This window comes from Terrapene carolina, unplaced genomic scaffold (genome assembly GCF_002925995.2).
Source record: "Terrapene carolina triunguis isolate 2854851 unplaced genomic scaffold, T_m_triunguis-2.0 Scaffold111, whole genome shotgun sequence".
NCBI lineage: Eukaryota > Metazoa > Chordata > Testudines > Emydidae > Terrapene > Terrapene triunguis.
The window spans coordinates 5,965,274-5,987,805 of NW_020664462.1; the positions used below are offsets into that span (position 1 = coordinate 5,965,274).

The following is a 22,532-nucleotide window of genomic DNA, read 5'->3' on the forward strand; positions in this document are numbered from 1 at the left end:
GCCAGCATGTGCGCGAGGGCGCCGGCGACACGAGGGGAACGGCAGGAGAACGCTGTGCTCTGGTGGGCTCGGCTCCACCGGCTCTTCAGGTCTGACCCTCCAGGAGAAGCCCCCTCCCCTCTTGACAGGGACATGGGGCAGGCCCTGAGAAGAGAGGCCTCTCTAGGACACAGGCTCAGCCGCCTCCCAGCCTGCGCAGTGAGTCAGAAAGCGCCTGCCACGCACTCTGAGCCATGCAGCCCCAGGACACACAAGATCTGCCAGCCCAGCAGAGACTGACAGCCCTGCCGCACTCTCTCTTGGCATCTCAGCAAAGCAAGGAGGCCTGTTCGGGGGGCTGGGAGAGCTGCTGATCCAAATGGGGAAAGGTTCACGCACAGCTGGAGTTGCGGTGGGGCTAGTTTATCTAAGCCAGCTGGTCCGTCCCTAGAACTGCGCACAGCTGGGGGATGAAGGGTTTTAGAGGCAGGAACTTGACCCTTTCACTCCGGCTTGGAGCGCCCGCAGCAACGCTGAGATCTCACGGCAGCGTGAGCGGCACAGGGTTAAATAGGGTCGGTTACATTTTTTTTTTTTTAAGCCCTGTTTCCTTGCCAGCTCTTCTGTGTATCTTTCTCCTTTTGTTCTGCATGGACAGCCCAGGGCAGCCACAATAAAGCTTTGTTGTGGTGGGAGCCAGAGAAACAATCCGAGATGGCAGGGACAGCATTTAGCCGCAACTTCTCTGCTCAAGCCAAGCCAGAGCTTAGAGACCCGATAAAGTTCCCCTCCCCAAATCTAACTGCCCCAGCCATTCCTCTGGGGAGCCAGGGCGAAGACTGGTCAGCAGTGGGGCCCAATCCTGCACCCGAGACTGCAGGATGCAGAATGCAGGACGGCACCTCTACATAGTTATTCGTATTTCCACAGCGCCTGGGAGGCCCAGTGCTGGCCAGGGGCCCATTACGTTAGGTGCCGAACAGACACAGAACAAAAAGACGTTCCCTGTCCCAAAGAGCTTACAACAGTCGATTCAATGCTTGTCATCCTGGGTGGCTTCATATTGTAAATAGGTGCTGGCAGATTTGCTTCTTTATATTAGATTCCTTTCTAGCACCCCAGGTACATATGGAAAACATAAGAACAGCCATACTGGGTCAGACTAAAGGTCCATCTAACCCAGTATCCTGTCTTCTGACAGTGGCCATTGCCAGGTGCCCCAGAGGGAATGAACGGAACAGGTAATCATCAAGTGATCCATCCCCTGTCGCCCATTCCCAGCTTCTGGCAAACAGAGGCTGGGGACACCATCCTTGCCCATCTTGGCTAAAAGCCATTGATCGACCTATCCTCCATTAACTTATCTAGTTCTTTTTTTAACCCCGTTATAGTCTTGGTCTTCACAACATCCTCTGGCCAGGAGTTCCACAGGTTGACTGTGCGTTGTGTGAAAAAAATACTTCCTTTTGTTTCTTTTAAACCTGATGCCTATTCATTTCATTTGGTGGCCCCTAGTTCTTGTGTTATGAGAAGGACTAAATAACACTTCCTTATTTGCTTTCTTCACACTAGTCATGATTTTATAGACCTCGTTCATATCCCCCCTTAGTCGTCTCTTTTCCAAGCTGAAAAGTCCCAAACTTACGAAGAAATGTTTTTTTACCCACAAAAGCTTATGCCCAAATAAATCTGTTAGTCTTTAAGGTGCCACCAGACTCCTTGTAGTCTTATTAATCTCTCCTCGTATGGAAGCTGTTCCATACCCCTAATCATTTTTGTTGCCCTTTTCTGAACCTTTTCCAATATATCTTTTTTGAGATGGGGAGACCACATCTGCACACAGTATTCAAGATGTGGGCGTACCATGGATTTATATAGAGGCAATATCGTATCTTCTGTCTTCTTATCTATCCCTTTCGTAATGAGTCCCAACATTCTGTTCGCTTTTTTGACTGACACTGCACATTGAGTGGATGTTTTCAGAGAACTATCCACAGTGACTCCAAGTTCTTTCTTGAGTGGTAACAGCTAATTTAGACCCCATGGTTTTGTATGTATAGTTGGGAAAGCAGGTACTTTCAGCACTGAAATCTGACAATAAAGACTCCTATCCCAATATTTATCCACCACCATTGTAACAGCCACTCCCTACCCAAATATACCTTCCTCCCTATATCCAGAAATGTCCAGCCTTCTAATCCTCCATTCTGAACAAATATGCCCGGTTTGGGTTACTATACAAGAGGCTACGTCTATGGAGCAGAGGCCAAAGACTCAATGAGCCGCGGAATCTGATCAGGCTTAGCCACAGACGTGGTCCCTCCAGATCAGTGCTGAAACACACTTGTTTTGTGGAGAGGAGATTTCCGTCTCCAGCACTATCAGTTTGCCCCCTCTCCCCATGGCAGCGCGGTATGGTATGAAAGGTGTTATTCACACTCGTTTGGGGTGACCTGCGTAACTCATTCATGGATGCAGCAATCCCAGCCTCATGAGAAATCCATCATACCACACCCACTACACTAATTACCACACCCATTTCTGCCCTGTGGAGAATTATGAGGCCTGTGCAGGCTCCTAAGTGCGGGTGGCCAACGTGCTGCTGAGCGGTGAACAGGAGGCGTGTTATTATAATGGTGTGTGAAGCACACAAGTAGCTGGGGGAAGTGAGGGGTGGAGGCGGCTGTGTTTGGTGAGGGCGCAGGGATGGGAGGAAAAACACCTCAACCCACAGAGTGGGTTTGTTTAAATTCTGCTTTCAAAGGGACTATGGACCAGTGCGCCACAAGTGGGAACGGACTGACACATATAAGCCCATCTCTGCTCACGGGATCCCTGGCCTCAAAGATCCCAGATGCAGGAGAGCATCTAAACCATGTTGCTCCCTTCCTCCTACCATAGGAAAGTTCTAGAACAGAGGCCGCGGTCACAGAATATCAGGGTTGGAAGGGACCTCAGGAGGTCATCTAGTCCAACCCCCTGCTCAAAGCAGGACCAATCCCCAGACAGATTTTTGCCCTGATCCCTAAGTGGTCCCTCAAGGATTGAACTCAGAACCCTGGGTTTAGCAGGGCAATGCTCAAACCACTGAGCTATCCCTCCCCCTGTCAACCAAGCCACAATTATCCATCTGTGTATGTTATTCAGAACACACCCAGCCAGGGCTGTACAATACTGAGGGGCTGCAGTTACAAGAGGACAGACCAGTCTGGGGTCTGCAGACTGAATGAGACTCCCTCAAACTCTCTGGAGGTGGGGACGGGTCACCAGTCAAGCAATCTGGGCCTCAGTTTCCCCTGTAAACAGGGCTAATACTTCCCGTCTCCTATCCTTCATCTATCTTGAGTTGTCAGCAACTTGGGGCAAGGACCCTCTTTTAGTCCGGCATTTGTACAGTGCCGAGCACAATGGGGTCCCAGCCCAGGTCTAGGCTCCTAGATGCTACAGTAATGAAAAACAAGGGCCTGTCACTTGCTCTGCATGTGTGCAACACCCAGCACAATGGGGGCCATTAGGTGCTGCTGGAAGAACATTCACTCCCGCCACAGAATAGTTTGGGAGATCCTGTTTTGTTGCCCAGGCCACGTAAAGCTGGACAAACGTCCCTCCGGCGGCCAACGCCACGGGGTTTCTGAAGGCTGGGGACACGCGGGGGTTAAGCCCTCAAGTTATTTCTTGGGTTGTAAATGCCGGGCGGGGCCGGGCATGGTTCATCCCAGGGGGGAGACATCTGGTGGTATTGTCCTGGGAGGCTTTTCCAGTATGATCCAACAACATTCCCCTTGCTAACGAGGCGGCTGTGGGTGGGCAGCACTTGACTATGTTACTGGGAGCTGAAAGTCCTGGGAAGGGAGCGAGACAGGACTAAGAGCCACGTTTCCCCCCCCACAGGCTTTTTGGGCACTAAGCGGAGAGGGCGTTTCCCGCCCTCTGCCCGTGGAAGCTGCACGGCTCCCCAAGCCTTCTCATAACGGATCCTGCAGGTCCCCCTCTTGGAGAGGCCAGCGGTAAAGAGAGACTGAGAAGGCGGAAGCAGCCGCTGGGCTGGGCTGGGCAGGGGAGACCGAGCTCAGATGGCCGCCAGGGCCGGCTCCAGGCACCAGCTTAACAAGCAGGTGCTTGGGGCGGCCAAGGGAGAGGGGCGGCACCTGCGGCAATTCGGGGGCGGCAGGTCCCTCACTCCCTCTAGGAGCGAAGGACCTGCCGCTGAACTGCCGCCGCCGATCGCCTTTTTTTTTTTTTTTCTTCCCCAATTGCCGCCAATTGCTTGGGGCGGCAGAAATGCTGGAGCCGGCCATGATGGCCGCCCCCATGCAGCCAGAGCAGAAAGGCGAGAGGCCAGAGACATCTTGGCGGGGGGGTGGGGGCGGGGGGGACGCCGCCGGCTCCCGGTGAGCAGTAGAGGAAAGAGCTGCACCGTTTGGTGGTCAGCACACAGAGCACAAGCTCCGGCAAGTATTGTAATTCTTCTATAGGACCGTGGAGGGGCAACGGACCCTCCCTCTGCTCCAGGCCTGCACAAGCTGGAAGAGGGGGCCGCAGCCCATACACAGCAATGCTCTGCCGCCCCTCTGGGCCCCCTGCTGGAATCAGCGCTGTGACCCGTTTGCCCCCCAGACACAGGGGCTCGCAAGCAATGAATTCACGGTACCATGCACACGCTGGCTACGCACCCACCCCATCCTAGCAGGGCAGAGCCGGTGTAGTGCCCAGCTGAAGCCCTGTCGTGGCAGGGAGTCACGTACAGGAGCGGGAGGATGGGTCAGCATCCAGAGCCCCCCAGGGGACTTTCCTCCAGGGCGCTGTGATGAACCCGCTCTAGGGAGGGCTAGGAGTACGATCAATGCAAAGAGCAGGGCCGTGAGAAGTTCTAGCTCCGGCTAAAACTGCAGCTCATGCAGCGCAGATCCCAAAATAAGCCCTACAAGGAGCCGTGAAAGGTACCTGCCTGGCAGGGTCTGCCTAGGACTGAGCCAGCAGGAAGAGTTTCCCAACCCCCAAGAAAGGGAAATCCAGGCCCCCGGGGGCGTCCGACATCAGCACTAAGCTACAGGTGCCTGCAATGTATTTTGTAAAGACAGCCAAAGTCACCATTAACCTTAAGCCACCGCAGCCGGAGCTCACTCACCAGCCGTCTCTTCAGTACAAAAGGCCGCCCAGAAACACCCGGTCTCGCTGGCAACAGAGACGCTCCCCATACAAGAGACTGCTCCTCGTGTCAAGGGCTACACATTTCTGCCCACCCTCCAGGAAATCTGACGGAGGGCCTGAGCCGGAGCCCACCGAGCGCTAATGAAAGGCCCCCCCGGACCTGACTGGGCTCTGGACCGGGCCTGTAGCTGGCTCTAGCTGGGACTCCTTGTTTGTCACAGGGAATGTACAAGAAATAAGAATTTGTTTGGTGCTGAAACAGGCAACCCAAATCCCATTTGGCATCCCAAGGGATTTCTCCATGCCTCAGCACAGGCAGCTTAGCCATTCCCCCCCCCCCACAAAAATCGCTGGTTCGTATCAGGCCCCCATTAGCATGGCACTGAGCCCCTCACACTCTTTAATGCATTTATCCTCACCGCACCCCATTGTGCAGATGGGGAACTAAGGCACAGAGAGGCTAAGTAACTTGCCCAAGGTCACCCAGGAAGCCTGTGGCAGAGCAGGGACTTGCACCCAGTCTCCCCAGTGCACCCTAACCAGTGAGCGACCCTTCCTCTCCAGACAGGAGGGCTTCACAGTTCTACTTGAGGGCATTCAAACAGGCTCTTGCACGTCTCAAGAGTCAGTACCGAATCGCTGCCTCCCGTCCCGTGTGCACCAGAGCAGCTTTCCATCCCCTCGTGGTGGGGTTCAGAACCCATCGGCAGGTTTGGATGCCAACTGCCGCCGGTCTCCGTATCCTTGGGGGGAAGCCAGAGGATGATCCTGTGCCCAGTGCAGTAAGCTCGGGTGTGAGCAGAGATTCCCCGTTTTGGGAGCAGTCACCACCACGGCTCGGCAGCGCTCCCATTAGCTACGGCTCCCGTATACAATCCTTGGACAACAAAGGGCCCCTGAAGCTGCCACCCAGATTTAAGGGGGTGGCACACAGAGGTCAGACCCCAACAGCCAACGCTTTCGTCCCCAGGATGTAAAGAGCCAAATGAGGGAGGGGCAGGGAAGGGCCCTGAACGCACTCAGTTATGGGAGCGCTAAATATGGCTGCTATTAAGAAGCTGCAATTGCTTCCAGGCTGTCGGAGGAACCTGGTTGGCTTCCGTGGGCTGTGGATCCGGCCGCTGGAGTGCAGTTCAGTGACACTAGTGACTTGCAGTCTACACGGGAGCTGCCCCCCGTTACCATACAGGGGACATTTTAAGGGAGGAGGCCAGTATAGACAGAGCCGTAAAGGTGCAGCGATCCCTCCTGTTTAACCCACTCATTCAGGGGCTCTCAGTCCAGGGGGGGTCATGATCACCCTGCTCTCCCCTACTGCTGGCTGGGCTTTCTGGTATTCAGTGCTCCCTTTTCCCAAGTAACCCCTCCGCTCTGTTGCATTAGAGGCCCGGATCCTGCCCCCACAGAGGGCAGTGGGAGTTTTGCCTTCCATGGCAAAAGGGCCAGTCCCTAACGGACTGAGAAAAAGCAGCGGAGGGAGATCAAGGGGGGAAACGAGGACAAAACCCAACACTCACTTCCCCCGCCTGGGCCGTGGGCCAGGTGTCTGAGCAAGAGGCCGGCTCACCAGCCATCCCTGACAGAAGGCGGGCCAAGGCCAACGGGGGAGAGGCGGCTGGAGGCCAGCCCCTCCCTCCTGGCACCGGCCATGCTGGAAAGCGATGGGCCGGGAAAGGACGCGTGGCCAGGCTGCCCACAGCTCTCTCGCAGCCTGGGCAAAGTCAGGGAAGTCTCCGAAAGTCACACAACTGGTTTAAAAACAACCCCGCTCCTCCCCCCCCCCCCCCTCACATTACAGAGGCTGAGATTCTGGGTGTGCTGGCAGCAGCCACAGCACAAGCAGCCCTGGAGGAGCTGGGCAAAGCGCCTGCTCTGGCGAATCCCCCGCTGGGTTTTTACAGAGCCCGTGCACCCCAGCAGAGGAGAATCCTTCCCATGCGCTTGCTGGGTACCTTGTAACGAGGGCCCAGAGAGCAGCACGCTGAGGTGATGTCCAGGCCCGATGCTCACCGCCATCCCCAGCCCATCACCCTATGAACGACCCCCCTGCTGATCAGCTGTTAGCGGGCAAACGCAGCACTGCTGGACGGTGCCCAACTGAGAACCCTGGAGACTTCTTGTCCCGCTAGGGACGTTACCTAGAGCTGCGCTCTCTTCTCTCCAAGAAAGCGAAGATCACACAGAGCCTGCCTGCTTTCATTAGACACATGAACCACAGGCCAGCTTCAAGCAAAAGGCTCCTGACCCTGGAGCCAAGGGATGGGGTTTTGCAGAAAAACAACACTTGTGTCCAAAGATCTACATGGTTTCAGCTCAAGAATCAGATGGGAACTCTGAGAGCCAGACCGAATTTTACTGCGAGATCTGTGAATTCAGAGTCAGGGGAAGAGGATGTGGGGCTAGAGCTGCAAACCCCTGTGAAGCGAAACCCAAGGCCCATTCTTGCAAACCCCTGTTCTATTCAGGGTCTTATTATTTGTAGTAGGGTAGCACCTAGGAATCCCCAACAAGAGCCCGCTTGTGGCAGGCACTGTACAGACATGTAATAAAGATGCCAGTCCCCACCCCAGAATGTTCAGCATGGAGGAGTCAGACTAGGGTGACCAGATAGCATACGTGAAAAATTGGGACGGGGCTGTGGGGGGAGTAATAGGCACCTATAGGAGAAAAAGCCCTGAATATCGGGACTGTCCCTATAAAAATCGGGACATCTGGTCACCCTAGGTCAGACAGCACATGACAGGGGGACAAGACAGGCAAAGGGGGCAGAGACAGGCAAGCGGGTGAGCTAATGAAACAAAGTAAGTCCCAGCTCACCACTTGCCTGACCAGTGGCCAAACAGATGCGATTTGTAGGCATCAGAGCCGAGGAAGGGTTTAAGGAAGGATTTAAAAGGAGGATAAAGGCAGTGGCTTTTACAGATTTATGGTTCTTCTACTGCGCCCACCACTGAAGAATTTAATGGATTTCTGGAAGGCGCCTAAGTAGCATCTGTCACTTCATGCAATCAACAGAGTCCTCAGTCAATGAAGTCCACATGGCTCTGCCTTTAACCTAGTGCCCGGACGAATTCCAACACGTTCATTTCGCGACAGGAAGATTGCGACGGCAGCATCGAGGGCTAGGTTCTCCCAGCAGATCAGCGCAGCATTATTAAGCCCAGACGCGTCTGAGATCGAGGCAAGGGGCGGCGTGCGATGTCCTCCCTCACCAAGGCCAAACCGAAGAAGTCACATTAAAGATGGCACTGACAGCACACACAGAGATAAGCATCGTCTAATCTACAGAGCTGCTGGCAGACAAAGGAAGATCCTGGGCCCTCTGCCCAGCGCTGGAGAGGGGTCCATTTATTGCAGTAGCTTAAAAGCTGCATCCAAGTTACACTAAGAGCTTGTGGAGAACAGGGGAGCAGCTCTCGTTGGCTGGGCTGTAATCAAAACCATGCAGGGCTGCTCAGCGGCTGGCGATCCTCCCTCCCCCTTTCTCCTAGCTGCATTTTTTAGCTTCTCTATTTCTATTCAAGCATTTTTCCTCTTTATGCCACAGGGGACAGACCTTCTCACGGCAGTCCTAAGCTTCCCAAACCGTGACAGTCTCCCTGCAGGGTCCATTAGGCACCAAAGTAGCGTCTGAGGCAGCAGAGCAAGACAGTGGACAGGGAAGCATCAAAAGGATCAGAACATAAGAACGGCCATCCCGGGTCAGGCCAATGGTCCGTCTAGCCCACTATCCTGTCTTCCGACAGTGGCCGTGCCAGGTGCCCCAGAGGGAATGAAGAGAACAAGGCAGTTATCAAGTGATCCATCCAGGAGTGACAGAAGCTCCCCTAAAAGTGGGAGGCCCACCGGTGCCCAAACCGTGGGCCTGACCCCCTTTGCCCTCTCCCCCCCCCCGAGTCTCCGCCCTTGCACTGCACATTCCCCTCAAGGCCCCACCCCCGTGCCACCCCTTCCCCTGAGGCCTCGCCCGCTCCTATCCCCCACCCCCAGCCACAATCCCTTAGCCGGCCCTGTTCCAGCGCCCCTGCATCCATCCCATCATCCAGTCCCAGCTTCTGGCAGTCAAATGTTTAGGGACACCCAGAGCATGGGGTTGCATCCCTGACCATGTTGGCTAATAGCCATTGATGGACCTTTCTCCCCATGAATTTATCTAATTCTTTTTTGAACCCAGTTGTACTTTTGGTCTTAACAACATCCCCTGGCATCGGGTTCCACAGGTTGACAGTGCGTGGTGTAAAGAAATACAGAAGCCTTTTGTTTGTTTTCAACCTGCTGCCTATGAATGTCAGTGGATGACCCTGGTTCTTGTGTTAGGAGAAGGAGTAAATAACACTTCCTTATTCACCTTCTCCACACCAGGCATGATTGTATGGGCCTGTATCATATCCTCCCTTAGTCGTCTCTTTTCCAAGCTGAACAGTCCCAGTCTTTTTACCCTCTCCTCGGCAGGCTGCGCAGGCAGTAATGAGCAAATCTCTCCTGTGCTGCACCAGCGGCCCACTGAAACCAACAGCTGCCTCACGTCAGTGGAGCTGGGGCTGCAGTTCAGGATGACAGGGAAAATCCCCGTGGCCAGAAGCCCCCAGCCCAAACAGGCCAAGTGAGCGTCATACAAGTGCAGGGTTATGCGTGTACAGCAAAGGCAATGCGTGCAGGGAGCACATCGGATTTACTCCCAGTCCCGTCGCAGTCAGGGGCAGTTGTGCCACTGGTCTCAGTGGGAACAGGAGCGGACTCCGACCACGCAGTGAATCAAGCCAGAGATTGAACCAGGACACCAGTGAAGAGACCGCGGTGCACGTCTCAGCCCAGCCAGCCGGGGAAAGCAGGCTGGACCATGAGATGTACTGCAGCATAGCTGTCATGGGGCCGCCCGTGGGGGCTGTAGCTGGAGGGAGCAGCACTGCAGACCCCAAGATCCTGACTACACAAGGAGGGCTTGACCTATGTGGTTGTTGTGACGGGTTGGATCACAGAAACCCCCTTGGGAGCTGCCACCTGGTGTGCCAAGACTACCTCTGCTCCTGTTTTCCCTGCCAGCTCAGGACTCCAGCACCCTGTCTTGCTGAGCCAGACCCTCCCGTCTGCTCCAACACAGACCCAGGGTCTGAATCACTTATCCCAGAGCTGCAAGTTTACCCGAAAACAGCTCACAGAAGTGTGCTTGTCTTTAGCACTCAGATGCCCAACTCCCAATGGGGTCTAAACCCCGATAAATCTGTTTTACCCTGCATAAAGCTTATGCAGAGTAAACTCAAATTGTTCGCCCTCTATAATACTGATAGAGAGAGATGCACAGTTGTTTGCTCCCCTAGGTATTAATACATACTCTGAGTAAATTACTAAATAAAAAGTGATTTTATTAAATACAGAAAATAGGATTTAAGTAGTTCCAAGTGGTAACAGGCAGAACAAAGTAAGTCACCAAGCAAAATAAAATAAAATGCGCAAATCTGTGTCTAATCAAACTGAATACAGATAATCTTACCCTCAGAGATGCTTCAGTAAGTTTTTTTCTCAGGCTGGACATCTTCCAGGCCTGGGCACAATTCTTTCCCCTGGTACAGCTCTTGTTCCAGCTCAGGTGATAGCTAGGGGATTCTTCATGATGGCTCCTCTCTCCCTTTGTTCTCTTCCACCCCTTTATATATCTTTTGCATAAGGCGGGAACCCTTTGTCCCTCTGGGTTTCCACCCCCCCCCCACTGGAAAAGCACCAGGTTAAAGATGGATTCCAGTTCAGGTGACATGATCACATGTCACTGCAAGACTTCATTGCCCACTTGCCAGCACACACATATACAGGAAGACTAACAGGTAAACACAGCCATCTGCAGACAATGGTCCTGATTAATGGGAGTCATCAAGATTCCAAACCATCATTAATGGCCCACACTTTACATAATTACAATAGGCCCTCAGAGTTATGTTTTATATTTCTAGTTTTAGATACAAGAGTGGTACATTTCTACAAATAGGATGATCACACTCAGTAGATTATGAGCTTTGTAATGATACCTTACAAGAGACCTTTTGCACGAAGCATATCCAAGTTGCATTATATTCACTTATCAAATTTTTATAAAACTATCCGTTACATTATATTCACTTATCATGTTTTTATAAAACCATATAGACTGCACAACGTCACAGTTGTTACCAGTATTGCTGTGCCAGCAGAACCCTCTAGTGTGGACACAGTTACACCAATACAGCTTATGGTGAACTGGCCTAAGCTATCCTGATATAACCGTGTCTACACTGGAGGGTTTTGACAGCATGGCTGTGTCAGTGAAAAGCCTCATGCACCCCTAACTAAACACTTCTTAAGTGTAGACTTGCCCTTGGTAAATCAAACCCTCCCTGCTGTCAGTGGGCCAGGAACGAGGTGAGCAGGACTGCCCCCTGCTGAGGAGGATGAGGGCCATGTGCGTGCAGCACTGCCCCCTGATGGGGAGAATCAGGGCCGTGTGTGCGTGCGCACATGTCTACACTGCAAAGAAAATCCCATGGTGCTGAGTCTCAGAGCCCAGGTCAATGGGCTGGGTTAACAACAGCAGTGTAGACATTCGGGCTTGGGCTGGAGCCTGGGCTCTGAAAACCGAGAATGGGGGAGGTTCTTGGTGCCCAGGCTCCAGCTCAGATGTCTACACTGCTATTTGGAACCCCTGCAGCCCCAGCCCGAGTCAGCTGCACCAGGCTCGGAGACCTGGCACCACACTGCAGTGTAGACGTACCCTGTGCGTGTGTGTGAAGCACTGGCCCCTCCTGAGGGAAACCAGAGCCCCGTGCACACACACATGCACCTAAGCAGGGGGGAAGAGTTCATAAGCTCACTACCTGTCAGCAGGGAAATGGCTCTTTTCCCCCCAAGGCTGGGATGTGAGAGAGGAAGGGGATTAAGACAAAACGTCCTCTCCAGCAGCCCAGGGGCTTTAAACCAACAGAGCAGCCAGCTTTCCCCTGTGGGACAGCTGTACTCAGAGAAGGATCACTACACCTGCTCCCTGCATCTCGTGTTAGTAAGGGTCTGTCAAGATTAGGACAAGGGGTGAGGTGAGGTGAGGTGAGGTGAGACTGAATTCCTTCCCAGAGTCTAGACACTCTAGACTAACCTAAGTTAAACTAGGTTTCCCTCCGGTTGGCTCTGCAGAACCGTCACAGAGCTGCAAGACAGCAAGCCACGGTCTATTCTGCTTCATGCAGCTCTAACACAACCAGCTACTTTCCGGCTGCAGAATGGTTATTGCTGGGGATAACAGGGCTAGATAAGCCCCACTGGGAGGCTGAAGTTCTTCCTCATGAACGGAGAAGCCTCAGTCATCAGCTTTGGTGGAATTTAAGCTTCCATTTAAAAAATGGTTTTCAGTATTATGGTTGCAAACAGAGGTTGACAAAGGTCACCGATGCCTACTAGCCTAGGGACTAAGATTAATAGCTGGGGGGGTTATAGAAAACTGGGCTGACACCCCTACTCCCAGAGCACCACACACTCCCGCATAAAGGAATTAAATCATCAAGTCTTGCCATGAAGCCCTGATTCAGCAATGCACTTAAGCAAACACATAAGGGTGAGGTTTTCCAAGAGCACCCAAGTGATTTGGGCACAGGAGCCCTATTGAAAGTCAACGTGACTTGTGCATCTAACTCACTTAGGCACTTTTGTAAACTCAACCAAGTTCTTTGCCTTAATTATGACACACTAGCGTCAAACTTTCTATTTCATTTGTATCAAGAGGAACTTGTTGACAGGGCTGACTGGAAAACACCCATGAAAACAAAAAATTCAACTAAAAGAAAATGGAAAAAGATTTACATTTTGGGGGAAAATGTTTAATGATTCCTTTTTTCTGGCCAGCCGCCGTCAACAAGCAGGAAGGGGGATTTGTTGAAAATATGTGCTGAATATCACTGGTATTTCTAAGCATATATTCACACTGCAAGTGAAGGGGTGATTGTAGTACAGATAGACACACCTGTGCTAGCTTTAATCTAACAAGCAGGGTAACAAATGTAGCGTAGACGCGGTGGCGTAGGATTCAGCATGGGCTAGCAATCTGAGTACAACCGGGTACATATTTTGGTTGCTAGCCCCTGCTGCCATGTCTACATTACAATTGTTCCAGGTGCTAGCGACATCAAAACCTACCTGTGCTCCAATAAGATAGTCACTGGCAGTGTAAACATACCCTTAGTGGGCCCGCCAAGCTATCAAGCTGGACAAATGCTGCACAGCAGTGTTTGCTGCATACGTTAGCCGATGACTTCGGAGCCTAGACTAGGTTTGCTGAAAGCTACCTAGGGCAGGAAGGGACCTCCTGGCTCACTGAATCTGGTCCCCTGCTATCATAAGAACGGCCACACTGGGTCAGACCAATGGTCCACCTATCCCAGAATCCAGTCTTCCGACAGTGGCCAATGCCAGGTGCTTTGGATGGAATGAACAGAACAGGTCATCATCGAGGGATCCATCCCCTGCTGTCCACTCCCAGCTTCTGGCAGTCAGAGGCTAGGGACACCTGGAGCACAGGGTTGTGACCATCTCGACTAATAGCCATTGATGGACCTATCCCCCATGTACTTATCTAATTCTTTGTTCAGCCCCATTATAGTTTTAGCCATCACAACATCCCCTGGCAATGAGTTCCACAGGTTGACAGCAGCTCCGTCATATCATCCTGTTCATGCAACTGATCCAGCTCCATCTTAAAACCAGTGAGGTTTCTTATCCCCACTGCTCCTACAGGGAGGCTGTTCACGGGACCTCACTCCTCTGATGGTTAGAAACCTTCTTCTGACTGCCAGACTCAGCATACTCATAACCAGTTTATCCCCATTTGTTCTTGTGCCAGCACTGTCCTTTAGCGTACACAGCTCTTCTCCCTCCCTGGTGCTCCCGTGCCCTGCCCTGCGATATTTAGAGAGCCCAATCCTAGCCCCTCTCTGCCTTCATTTTACAATTCTCCCTGCTGGGAAGGACGACAGTGATGTCCTGGGGTGCCCAATTCAGGGCTCCATTTTTCATATCAGCCACTGAATATCAGGGTCTGAAATCTGAAAAAAGAAATGCCAGCCCCTCTAGTTACCAGCCTAAAGCATCACAGTGGCTTACGTTGGAATTTATGCCAGGGACAGGAGGTAAAGGAGAGAAGTAGAGGTCATGGTAAGGGCTGGTCTACACTGGGGGCGGGGGGAATCGATCTAAGATACGCAACTTCAGCTACGCCATTCGCGTAGCAGAAGTTGAAGTATCTTAGTTCAACTTACCTGGCCGTCCTCATGGCGGCAAGTCGACCGCCGCGGCTCCCCCGTCGACTCCGCTTACTCCTCCTGCCAAGGTGGAGTATGGGCGTCGATTTGGGGATCGATTTATCGCGCCTAGATGAGACACAATAAATCGATCCCCGATAGATCGATTACTACCCGCCGATCCGGCGGGTAGTGTAGACGTGGCCTAAAAAGACTCAGTGCTCACTGTCTTCTTACAGAGCTGCTGACCACCAGTGAACCGGACGAAGGTGCCAATTCTGGCAGCACAGTAGCCCGGCCGTCTAGGAATGGGATCTCAAACGGAACAGGGTTGAGCCTGTTTGATACAGGAATGTGACACGAAGCAGGAAGAGGCATCAGTGAAGCACTGTAGGAAGGAAACCCCATCCTGATGTGTAATGATCTAGGTCAATCTGTATTATGATATTGCCTATATAAGCCCCAAGCAAGACCAGGGCTCCACAGTGCTAGGAGCTGTACAGACATGTAACAAGAGACGGTCCTTACCCACAAAGGACTTACAAGCTAAACAGACAGGACAAGCAAAGAGAAGGTGTCACTTGCCCAATGTCACAGTAGAACACGGCACCGCTGGGACTAGACTATGGATCTTTTGACTCCCAGCCAGATGCCCTATCCACTAGACCGTGGTGCTATTCACAGAGCTGCAGGGGCACGGGAGAGGGAATTCCTTCCTAACCCCCACCAGCAATGAGGCCTAACCACCCCTCTAGCTAAGGCCTTGGCTACACTGGCAATTCACAGCGCTGCACTTGCTGCGCTCAGGGGTGTGAAAAAACACCCCCCCGAGCGCAGCGAGTGCAGCGCTGTAAAGCACCAGCGTAATCAGCGCCTGCAGCGCTGCAAGCTATTCCCCTCGGAGAGGTGGAGTACTTGCAGCGCTGCGAGACAGCTCTCGCAGCGCTGGCGGCGCGACTACACTCGCGCTTCACAGCGCTGCTGCGGCAACGCTGCCGCGGTGGCAACGCTGCCGCGGCAGCGCTATGAATCCGCGAGTGTAGCCAAGGCCTAAGGAGTTATGCTGGGCTTGTCATTCTGGTATCCAAGATCCTTAACAAGACAAAGACGTTTCTTTAACGCACACGGCTCTCCCGTCCCTTCGCTCCCAGGGTACAGAGACGCAATTGTTGGTTGGTTTTAAATTGCTGTTTATCATCATCACAACTAAGAACGGTCTGTATTATTCAGTCCTTTTAAAACAAACATGTTTAAACCACAGATTTAAAAAAACAAACAACAAAACAAACTAGATAAGTTCATGGAGGATGGGACCATTAATGGCTATTAGCCAGGATGGGCGGGGGTGATGTCCTTAGCCTCTGTTTGCCAGAAGCTGGGAATGGGTGACAGGGAATGGATCACTTGATGATTCCCTGTTCTGTTCATACCTTCTGGGGCACCTGGCATTGGCTACTGTCGGAAGACAGGATTCTGGGCTAGATGGACCTTTGGTCTGACCCAGTATGGCTGTTCTTATTTTGTCTCCATGCATCAAAGATTTGGACAAACCTAATTAGGGCTCTGATTAGGGCTAGATGCCCATTAATGCCGAGATCTGTTATCTGGTGTCTAAAATATACTATTCCAGAGCCACAAAATTGCTACAATGGTGAAAGACTGAGCGCGGAATTTCCCAGACACACAGCTACCGCACAGAATTTGTCAGGTAAAAGTATCTTGCCTGCACAGTTTCCATACAGCCTTTTGTCTCCTTCAGAACTTTCTATCCCAGAATGGGAATCTGTCTCAGCTATTGACACCATTTATCATCATTTTAATTTTACCTTGGCTGATGCTTCTCAGAGGACTGACTCACCCATTTGCGAAGATCAACCAGAGTATTCATTTAACATTGGATACGTCTTTATGTGGGGACTGCATGTGCCCTTGGAGTGGAACGGAGTTAACCTAATAGATATTTTCCACCTTTAGCTGCCGGGATCGAAAATCCAGCCTCCCACTTGACTTTCTACCAAGGTATGCAAATCAGATTTCCCTTCACTTTGCAGAAGTATTTGGAAGATGATCCAGTCCTCCCTCCAGCCCCTGCCAGTCAACGGTTTAACAATTTTATGAAGGCACATAAAGATCGAGTAACTTATTTTTTATTGCCACTGTCCAGCAAATTCAGCAACTTTGAAAGAGAGGCTTTAATCAGATTGGTTATTAATCCTCGCTCCATAGGGAAGGACAGACTGCCGCACGGTACTGGAAAAGACAATTAAAAAAAGCCTCTTACTGATTGCAATTAAGCACGCTGCACACCTGGCTAAGAGCGTTTGCCCCAGTGCATCATTCCCCTGACCCCCTGTAAGCTCCTGCCAAACCACAGTTCTGCAAAGGAAGGTCCCTCCCCAATTTGCCACACCCTTACCTCAAGGTTCGGGGTCACTTCTCTATTCCAGCCACTGTGGCTGCAAGCCAGCTGCTGTTCACCCCTTTACATATCCCTCAGCGTCTGGGTTTTCTGCTGCATGTTGTACAGAGCACATGCATAATAAATGGGGATGCTTTCCAGGTGCTATGTACTTCCAACACGAGACGTGAACTAACCTTCCGAGCCCCTTTGCAAGTCAAATACAAACCCTCTCTCCCATTGTACAACTGGGGGAATGGAGGCACAGAGCAGCTAGGGTTCCACTCCTGCAAAGAACTGAAGCATGTGCTTAGCTCAGTGGTCCCCAAACTTTTTACCTCGCACCCCGCACCTTACCTGCATGGCTGCAGCCCCCGGGGGGGGAGGGGAAAGGGGGCCGAGGCTGGCGCCACGGCTGGAGGCGAGGGCAGAGCCGAGGCCTAGGCTGGCAGTTGGAGCCCCGGGGTGGCCACTGGGGCCCGGAGTAGAGCAGAGTGGAGCTCCCTCCCTACCCCCGTGGGGGCTGGCCCAGGCCCCAGCCGTGTCCCACTGAACGTTCCTCCATGCCCCCTCAAGGGGGGCACACACCCCAGTTTGGGGACCTCTGGCTTAGCTATAAGTCTGTGAGCAGTGCCACTGACTTCAGTGGCACTACTCACATGCTTAGAACGAAGCATGTGCTCAAGAGTTTGGCTGGATCAAGACCTTACTGACTTGAAGGAGTTCAAGGCAGGATTCGAACTCGGGAGTCCCTGACTCCCCCTGCCCCCTGCTCAGACCAGATCCTGGTCATTTTGGCTACAAGAGACTTTTACCCCTAAGTACAGTGAATGGTGCCCAGCTACGGCAGTGAAACCTTTTCTTTCCAAAGGGGGTTTCATGTGCTGAGAGCTTGCAGGGCTGGGGCCAGATTCTCCCAGGCCCCAATCCTGTTCCCATGGAAGCCAGGGGCAAGACACTCTCTGATTTCAGTAGTGCAAACGCAAGGCCTCAGAGCTTTGGGCTTTTCACATCTTTCTCGCTCCACCACCAACTCACATGCATCACCCTTTCCAGGGGTCACATCTTCATGGATCCTTAATTGCTGGATATAAATGGGCATCAGAAGATGCCTCATCAAGACTGAAGTTGTTCAGGCAGGAGGAGGGGGAGGGGGGAAAAGAATCTATAGATCACAAGATAAGGGGGGGGGAACCCTACAGACAATCCCTGTTTTCTCCAGCACCCCACCTCCCCACACATACAGTATTTCAGCTCCAAGCATCAAAGGAAGTCAATAGGAGCTTTACCATAGGCAGACAGATGAAGGATCAGACTCTAAACGCCACAACATTATGCTGTCATGTTCATCCTTCAGCTTCACTCATGCCGTCAGAGGGACTACTCGAGGGTAGAAGGCTACAGCACGTGCACAAGCAATTTGTGATACAAGTAACAGAGAGACATGGGAGTTTCCCCATTTACTCTTGGCGTATAAGGCATGGCTGCATTTAAAAAAAAAAAAAAAAAAACACAAGAAAAAAAGTTTATACATAAAAGAGGAGAGAGACCAAGCGACGCACCCTTCCCATGTGCCCTAAGCTGACAAACTGAAATGCAACAGCTCCAAAGACGGATTAGTTTTATCGTCTAGTGAGATACGGTGGATCACGTACACACATTCAGAAAGCGTTTCATGCGAGATGTTCAAAGAACGGCTGATGTTTTGACACATTCAGTTCATATGCAAAAAGGTTGATTCTTGTTTTCTTTAAGCAGATCTTCTGTATCTAAATTCTGTATCTTAAAAATAACCAATATTTAATCTACTCACAAGCAACAATCTCCCTCATCTCTTATAAACTAGAAATTTCAAAGACAGCACCACGTTATTTTCGTAAACTACATTACATGGCTTTCCTATATACAGGGGAATGGAAATACTGGCCTGTCTTACTTTTATTATTCCAGCATTTGCCTTACCACATTCGAATATGTGATAAATTTCTTGCAAAGAGAACAAAGATAAGCTGCATTTCTAAGGAAGCAAAAGATTGTACAAACCTGTTAGGTTACCTTTTGGGAACACACCAACAAAAGCTTGTGCCACTGCATTTACTCTAGCTCAAAACCAGATCCAACTGACTTGATAAACTGCAATAGTAGGAGTGCTACCAGCTGAATCATTTGCATTGCAGAAAGTTTTATTTCAGGTCCAGAAACATTACATTAAAAGGACATTAAGATTAAAAAAAATCCTTCCCATAAAACAGCTTTCCTGTGTTACTTAATAATCTTGAGACCAGTCCTCGGACAGTGAAACTCAACTGGTCAGTTTCACTTCCCAGTTCTCAAGCACTTAGCTGGATCTGCGGTGTTTGGCTGGCAGACTCTGCAGGGGGAATGCTTCAATCCAAACCAAGCCTGTGATCTGATCCGTGTGGCGGGGCCTAAGACCCACAAAGACTCCCATTCAAGCCAAGTCTGCAGCATGAGAGTCCAAAACAGCTTCTCTCATTTCAGTTTATTAAAAAAAAGTCATAAACACTATTCATATTTGTAGTGTAAAACTTCATGGGCACAAAATCACCCGGCAGTGTTCCTCTAAATGCTGATCCGAAAGAGGCTACTGAATCTCACCAAGCCACCACTTAGGGTGACCAGATGTCCCGATTTTATAGGGACAGTCCCGATTTTTGGGTCTTTTTCTTATATCGGCTCCTACTACCCCCCACCCCCATCCTGATTTTTCACACTTGCAGTCTGGTCACCCTACCACTACTGCACTCCACTGTCAGTGGTAATTTTTAGTAAGCAAGGAATCAGGCACTCCAATTAGGCTTCTCCTGTCTACACAGAGTAGTGTCTTCAGGGGCTGTCTCTTACTCTGTACAGTGCCGAGCGCAATAAGGCCCCATTCTCAGTTGGCTCCTAGGTGCTACTATAATACTAATAAAGGACCGACCCTTCTACCCCGCAACTTCAACGGAGCCCACCACTGACCATACAGACCCTCCGTAGGGCCCCATTGCAGGATCAGGGCCGCAGCATGGGTCACTGCGCTGCCGAGCAGGTTCAACAGCAGGCTTGTTAAGGGAAGAACTTGGCACATCCCAATCATTATCTCACACCCCAGAGCAGGACCACACTAATATGAAAATAATAACAACTTGGGCAAACCTAGCACTTTATTGCCATTTCCTAAAAGCTACTCCAATTGCCGGCTGTGTTGTTGTGGGCATGGTGCCATCACTCTGGCAATAACATAATAGTAGACTTTTACTGAAAGAGAGGGGAAAAAGGAGCTAGAGAGTATTTGTTTGGTGAGCTCCATGGATTATTGTCCTCATTCGTAGCAGATTTCCCAGAGAATACACTGCTGAGCTCTCTTTAGATGAGGGGAACTGGATTTCTGTTTACATGTTTCAATATTTAGTTGAAGGCCTGCTTTCTGCAAGGATAAACTACCCAGCTGTAAAAGTCTGCACCTCAAGTATGTCACCACTACGGGGCCAGCACCTACACCCCTCGCAAACCCTGAACTCCCACCAACCTCAAAGGAAGTTTGTTGCTGCTCAGACTGGGCCCAAATCCGCAATCCCAGCAACCCCAATCAACACGGCCCAGCCTAAATCTATGCAGCTATCAACACAGATCCGTACAGCACCACTCGTGTGATAAATGCCTATACACATTCATAGACATCCGCGACTTGATTCCGATTTCATTGACACCACTGCGCACCCACCGATTTCCCTGTGCTGATTTGCACCGGCGTGAAGTCAGAATGAAGCCCTTAAGTCAGCCATTATGGAATAACATTAGATTCGAACCTCACATCAACTTGCAAAATCAGACACGAATGGAAAGTGAATTGCACTGCATGACACTGGGATATATGTAAACCCAAATTCAACTCCATACATTCCCCCCCTGGCAGAGTATTCAAGCCCCTCTTGCTATCCAGATCAAGGCAGCAAGCCTGTGGCCATCAGGGCTTTAAATCTCAAACACCTTCACAGATGCACTGTGAGAAAAGACAAGAGAACTTTCCCCGGCCCTTAGGACTTAGATGGAAAAATGCTAACCACATATGAAGGGGATGGAGCAGGGAAGAAAGTTGTCTAAATGAGGGCATCAAATGAGTTCTCCATTTGAGTGTTAAGCACAAAGGGGAAAAATAAATCCAACTTGAATATTTTCCACATTCCAGAGAACAAGCTCTGACACCTGCAGGTAAGACCCCCCCCCGTTTGTAAAGTAACCCCCCAGCCAGAGACAGCAACTGTTAGCAGCCACCTCCAATGGTGTCTAAAGCACCCCCCCCCCTTGTTTCGATTCCTGCCCTTGAGCAGAAACCTGGCCCCCTTCCCCTAGGCCCAACACCCCCATTTGCTCACATCTGCAATGCAAGTTCCACCACCTCCCCTCTCCTGCAGGGGAGGGGGGGGGGGAAACCCAGTACCAACTTGCTCCTTCTTACAAATAAATCCAGCGGAAACATAAGAACCCAGCCCAAGTCTCATTCCCAAACAGCTGCCCTTTCTCATTCGAGATCCTAAGCGGGGAGGGGAGGGTGGCATGATTTTTATTGCACCCACCTACAAGCAAAATTCTCAGTGCTGCGGGAGGGAAGGGGGGAGGGGGGAGCAGCGGGGCATAACAAAAAAAAAATCAACTTGTAATTAAAATGCTTGGATTGTGACCTAATCCTTTGCAAAGGCATCCGCCTGCTAGGAAGGAATTTTAACTCTTTGCCCGCAACAAGACAGCTATTGTTGCTCCAGCTGCATTCCTGCTTTGCAAACCCACTTTCCAAATGCAGAGATGCACCGCTCTTCGCATCGTTTCTCCAAACCGCCCAGCAACAAGAGCTCACTCCCCTCCAACCCTGCCTCTTCATAGGGGGCACAGACCTCTCTTGCCCCTCACCCAATCTGTGGATGCAGCATGCACATAAAATAAACCATGCACCTCTTTTTAGCCCTCCCCCACCCCCTTCCCCCCCACAACGTGGTTGCAATTATTTAGGCAAGTTTCAGAGGCCTTTGCAAAGTCTGCAAGAGAAACCAACAAGAGGAAGAATCAGAGAAATGAAAGGTTTGCAGCTCTACCATTTTGATGCAAGGGTCTCAGCTCAAAGGAGTCCTGATCCTCCCCAGCTTGCATGGGATTTTTGCTCTCCATGAAAATGTTGGGTGGGGTGTTTTTATTTTTTTTCCCCCCCTTTCTCCTTTCCTCTGCTGCAATCCCCCCTGCTGTGCTCTCTGCCCCGCTTGTGTGTCTGTGCAGCTGCAGCTCTCACATCCCCCTGCTGCTTCACCTCATCCTCATCCTGCCATCGCCATGTTAGCCCTCAGGAAGAGGCAGGAATGCAGAGCCGCGGCTCCTGCTGCTGCCAGAGCCCAGGGGCTGCTGATTGGAGCCGCCGCATCAGATGGGGCTGTGTCTGGGCCTTTAAAGAGACAGGGCACTTATTCTGCTGGCTCTGTCACACTCACCCCCCCACCACACACACACACACACACACACACACACACTTCTCTTTCTCCTCTGCCTGGCACTTATGCCTCTGACACACACACCTACCTCTCTGACCTGCCCTCACTGCACACATCGGCTTTTGACACAAATGCACACTCGCACACATCTGTCAGCTCACAAACCCCTATGAGCACAGCTGACACACACACGGATCTGACACGGGTACCCCTCTGAACACAGCTCACACACACACACACACACACCTGACACAGGTACCCCTCTGAACACAG

At 51.3% G+C, this 22,532-nt stretch overlaps 1 protein-coding gene across 1 annotated transcript in view; it reads right to left on the bottom strand.

Moving 5' to 3' along the window:
• ZBTB47 (zinc finger and BTB domain containing 47) overlaps window positions 1-22,085 on the bottom strand; it is a 102,637-nt gene extending 80,552 nt beyond the window's left edge. The window contains exon 1 of the mRNA XM_024215222.2: window positions 21,873-22,085. Coding sequence (XP_024070990.1) covers window positions 21,873-21,875 — 3 coding nt within the window. The 5' untranslated portion in view covers window positions 21,876-22,085. The remainder of the gene's footprint in view (window positions 1-21,872) is intronic.
• Between the last annotated feature and the right edge of the window lie 447 nt (window positions 22,086-22,532).